Genomic DNA, 5,371 nt, shown 5'->3' with positions numbered 1-5,371 from the left:
GTTCGTATACCTGGCCCTGGCATCTGTTAATAAGAGTTCTTCTATTGAGGGTATTTTTTAAACTTCCTATAAATTATCTGTCCTTTCCCCCTGTAACTACTGCGTTGTAACATTAAAGGCTATCTTATCTTATCTTTTGTTGTTTGTGTTGAATCATTCAGTGCACCATTGTTGGTGCACTGAATCACCTGTGAATTATGTTTATCGACAAATGCAATGAACCCTATTCTGATTCTGATTCTTTGATTCTATTCAGGGCCTTTTGTAATCCAAGTATTTCCATTTTAATATAGTAACTTCTAATTCTGATTCAAGTCCAGTTACCATCAATAACAACACTCCTCTTGAGTCTTGAGTGACAGCTGTAGGGGGAGGTGGTGTCAGTGTGACAGGGGGGAGGGCTTATCCCAATGAGATGCAAATGAGCCCCCCTGTGACTCTGGGCTCACTCCGTTTGCTCAGTGAATGGGTTTGAGAGTTGTATACATTCAAATGACCACAACTTACTCAAATATTATCAGATCTACATGAGTGAGACATCATTGGAAAGCTCTGAATTCACACTTTCAGAATCTGTGAATAACTCAAAATGTCTCCGGGTAGACATGTAACTGGATTGGCCACGTTCAGTCACATATTTGGATAACTTGTTCCAAATATATATTTTTGATACTAAAAGTTCAAAGCACCAACATGCTTGTTCCTAGAGATCTGAAACTTTACACAGTTGTCAACAAGATAAACGGCATGTACTGTGAATAGCTTCATTTTACAATGAATTATGTCTTGCTTAGGACCTCTACAAATTGACAATACTCAGGTGAGACTAAATAAAGGATGTATTTTGTATGTTTGGGCTTCTGTAGTGTGTTCAAAGGCACATCTGCCGAAACTAGAAGGCCTAAGCTTTGTAATGATGCATCACACTTATATGTGGGCTGTAAGATCCTCTTTTAATAAGCAATGCCAATTGGGTCCAATCATTGTGCACAGGGCGAAATAGGCGGATGGAAACAGGTTAATTCATTGATGTTGTGAACCCTGAGGGCCACCGAAGAAAGTGGCTTTGTTGTATTAACTTAACAAAGTCCAAAAACGGAGGCGATGGGCTCCTGGGCTTGTCTAGGACCCGCAGATACTTCAGAGATGAGCAGAGTTTAGTCAATATTATTATTGTGTTACATGCTTATTTGCACGGAACATGCAAGAGATGGGGAACGTATTCATGAGCTACTTGGCACAAACAAGTGCTTTATATTGGGATGACCAATGTAAAGCGCTCATTTAGTGCGCACCTTCGCCCGTTTACAACGGTAATGTTCCATTTTCCTTCTACTAATTAGTATGCGCGGGGCGTGCATGAGTGGAGGAGTGCGTTAGTGAGTGTTTGGAAGTGATTTTGTGCGCACTACGTGCGCACTTTCGCAGCCGTGCTTCGCACAGCCTTACGGAGCTAATAGGCCTCTCGCCAGCTTGTGGCGCTCGGGCCTAATTACACAATTATTTAGATCTATTGGTAGATCTTCGGGCTTTGTTGAATATAAAAGTAACTTCCGGGACGTCCCAATTTTGCAAACGATATTTTGTGCTGCCTTAAAAACATTGTTATGATTTTTTTTTGTCTGTAGAAGTCTACAGACATGTTTATACTCCAACTAAAATCTAATTTGCATTAAAACAAATGAGTCTTGTAACTAAACACAAAGACAAAATCTCAATCCGGAAATAAGACGTGCATTTTTGGTGTAGAACGCCAAAATCCCCCAAAGTAAATGTAGCTACAGTTGTGCAAAAATAGGATTGTAAACCTGGAGACGCCTGAAGGAGATTAGCCCTGATGAATGGATAGAGGAGACAAAGGCAGGGGAGAACACAGATAAGAAGTGAAAGGAGAAATATGAGGGGCCAGTGTGGATGCTTCTTGCTCCAGCTGTTCAGTAGCTGTCAATCCCATATTCAAACTGCTGCAGAGCCAGCAGCCTGACTGCTTTGTCCAGCCTTCGTTTTGGACGATATTCTGGGAAAAGAGTGAGCAGTTTAATGTGCAATGATAAATAACCTTTAAAGTAAATATTTTAATGTTATAATGTCTTTAAAATAAAAACGGTATCAAGAAGAATGGAACACTCCTGGAACAAAAGAGGGATTATACAGCTTTACTGCAGTATTGGGTGGTTATGGATAAATGGATAAAACACATTATGAATGCTGATCTACTTCTACCTTTGAAACGAGAATTATTGCTATGGGGATTTTGGGGAACTAAGCTCCACTTTGCATAAAAGTTTGGCATTTTGTTCAGGGGGTGGAGCAGCATTCGAACTTTAGTATTTTTTCCTGCAAATGATTATATTTAACATATAACATATATATTATTTCACAATTAGAGTATGGTTAAGGTTTGTATTAGTTGAGGAACATTGGTTAAGTTTAGGTTAAGTTCATATTTTTTACCAAGTCTTGTAGAGGAGTTTCCCATTAGAGCACAGATCATTTCAAGTAACAGGCAGCACAATCTTTTATTTTCCAAATGATATATTAATATTATAAAACACCTATGAAAATATCACATATTGAAGGCAAGGCAAGTTTATTTGTAGAGCACATTCCACACACAAGGTAATTCAAAGTGCTTCACACAATTAGAAAAATGCATTAAAATCACAAAGAAATTACAGAACACACTTTTAGATTGATTCTTTCCCATATTAGCGCACTTTCAACGACGGTTCCCTAGATTTAGCTTTCACTAAACTAATTGTCCCAGACAAAGCTCGACCAAAGCTTTTGGTATTAAAACTGGCTATTGGTCTGTGGGTAGGTGCGCCAGGCTCTTTTTGGTCTTTACAATAGGCTTAGTGCTGACCGACAACCTGACCAGTGAGTGTTCTAACCCACTCCCCAGGCACCTGCTCTGCTGCTGCGCTTGGACACAGGCAAAATGGGCTATTGTGTCCAGCAGAAGTATTTACATGTTCAATTTTATCGTTTAAGTGTTATTTTCAGGATACAATTTAAAGGTGCAGGGTACTACCTCAAAAAAGACCTGTATTTTAGCGTTTAAAATGAAAAAAAAAACGTTGCAGAATAGTATGTCTGCCAGTTAACAATTAAATCACAAAACAGTTCAAGAAATAAAAGAGAAGAGTTCAAGGAAGAATCCTTTCAGTCATATGCACAGCTAAACAAAAGTGTTTTTAGCTTAGATTTGAACATTGTCAGAGTAGAAGCCTGTCTCACATCTTCAGGAAGACTGTTCCAGATTTTAGCTGCATAAAACTGAAACACATGTTAAAATATATTTCAATGTGTGAGGATTACTCTTGCAACACATCATCAGTAGGGTGAAACTAACCTGTCTCACGACAGTTAGTTTAGTTAACAAATATGCAAATTGTGTATTTGCATATTGGTATATTGTATATTTGCATTTTACATATGCAAATACATACCTGTGGCCATGAAGCAAATGCACAGAGAAACCTCTTAGAGCACCTTTAACAGGTAAAGGAGTGAAAAGATATACAATGTTAATTGCCTCAATGATTTCCAGAAAGTGTTTACACAGAATGATGTTGTCTACATGTTATTTGGTGTCATTTCTGTATCACTTGGCTGAGGCTCCGCTGACTTGAGCCTAAAAGATGGCACTGCATCTCTAAAAGTCTGTGATCCAAAAAAGTAGAGCAGAGGGTCCAGGCAGCAGTTCAGTCCAGCTACAACCCATGAGGCATAGTACGCCGTCTGCAAAGGATCGATCAATTGGCATTGCCCGGGATAGAACATCATCACCACCCCTGCTGTAGTGCGGATCACATTCATGGGCAGGAAGCAGATGACAAATATTATGAGGCACATTCGAATCATGCGCCGGGATTTGAGCTTGGCTTTGAGACTTTTTGGTGTGATGTTGTTGAGACGAGCGAGAGCGTTTTTCACACAAATATAACAAGTGGCTGAGACACTTAGAGGAATCAGGAAAGTAACTGATACCAGGACACAGCTGACGATGAAGAAAGAGTTTTTCAGAGACGCCTCACTGAATCTGAAACATTGTGTGATTTTTCCTATTTTAGTGGAGGGAACGACAAAAGCAAAAAGCAATGTGAATGCCAGCAGAAGCAGCCACACTCCAGCACACAGCTTCTTGATAAAGCTTTTGTCTTTCATCCTGCTGCTCTTGTTGAAGTGCACCACCGCTTTGTACCTGTGGAAGCTGATCAGAGAGAGGAATATGCTGCTGCCGTAGAACTGGGCACTTACAAAGGCAATCTTGGCAGTGCACAGCAGCTTTCCAAACGACCAGTCATTACCCATTGCAACGTACACAGCCATAAGTGGAGTGACAGGAGTGGCCAGAGTGTCACTGAGAGCCAGGTTGAACTGCAGGACGGTCCCAGCGCTCCATGAGGGCAGACGGCAGCAGAAGACCCACAGGCTGAAGACGTTCAGGAGGAAACCGATGAAACAGACCAGGCACATGAGGACAGGGATGGACATGGACAGAGGTCTGGGCCGGCAGCTCTCAAAGTCACTGCTGTTGTTCATACTGACAGACAATACGAACCTGGAGAGAGATTGTAAAATCATGCATTATTTTGTATGAAGAAGTTTGAATTCTATAATCAAACAATGATATAAATCTCAACTCTGCTTTTATAGATGTTTTCCTGGTGTTCATCTGAAACAGAGGTTGTGCCCATTTACTGTTGCTTTTGGGATGGCACAATTCACATTTTCCGTATGTAATTTGAGAAGAAAACCAATACTAAGTAACAGTCCTAAAGATGTGAGGATTGAATCCAATTTTTCAGTAACTTTATTTACGGCAGCCTTACTCTTTATCAAATTAAACATAAACCTCTTGAAAAAGATGTCTCGATCTCAATGGGTTATCACCCATTTGAATATAATATATGAATAACTTCTATTGAGTTTCTAATTTCACATTAAAACTAATACACAAAACAAATATATTTTCTTCTGGAAATACATTTTTTTGTTTTGAGTAGTACATATTTTTAGCAGCTTTAGAACAGACAAGACAATTTAAACCCGACTCACTAAACTAGACAAAACTCCATAAAAACCTACCTGTGTTGATTTGCTGTGAGGTGTCAAACAGGAACTGTTGCATTGAATCATTTCCTGTTCAAACAGCACAGCAATTTTCCATGTTCTTTATGTTTTAAATTTGGATGGAAGGGGGTTTTCCATTTGCTGCCATTTTGTCTATGAACTTTGTTTTACAAGCTTTACTGTGCTCAAAGAGTCCGTTTTTGAAATCCATTATGACTCCCGACTCTCACATTTAAAAGCTAATAATTTGAAAATATCTATGTTTGGAGAAGAACTTTGGACAAAACTGCAC

The 5,371-nt window shown here is 39.4% G+C and overlaps 1 protein-coding gene across 1 annotated transcript; it reads right to left on the bottom strand.

Moving 5' to 3' along the window:
• Positions 1-3,579: 3,579 nt before the first annotated feature.
• Positions 3,580-4,552, bottom strand: LOC140346831 (P2Y purinoceptor 2-like). Its single transcript, XM_072433045.1, has one exon. The coding sequence runs from the start codon at positions 4,546-4,548 to the stop codon at positions 3,580-3,582; it is 969 nt and encodes a 322-aa protein (XP_072289146.1). The 5' UTR covers positions 4,549-4,552.
• Positions 4,553-5,371: the final 819 nt, after the last annotated feature.

This window comes from Eucyclogobius newberryi, unplaced genomic scaffold, assembly GCF_026437365.1.
Source record: "Eucyclogobius newberryi isolate DKJ021-1_F unplaced genomic scaffold, fEucNew1.0.hap1 SCAF_6, whole genome shotgun sequence".
Lineage (NCBI taxonomy): Eukaryota > Metazoa > Chordata > Actinopteri > Gobiiformes > Gobiidae > Eucyclogobius > Eucyclogobius newberryi.
Note: the sequence above shows the minus strand (reverse complement) of the source record. Positions and strands in the feature narration are given on the sequence as shown.

What these genes read in the sequence shown, in the direction of transcription:
- LOC140346831 (XM_072433045.1), bottom strand. Translation starts at nt 4,548, where the DNA reads ATGAACAACAGCAGTGACTTTGAGAGCTGCCGGCCCAGACCTCTGTCC.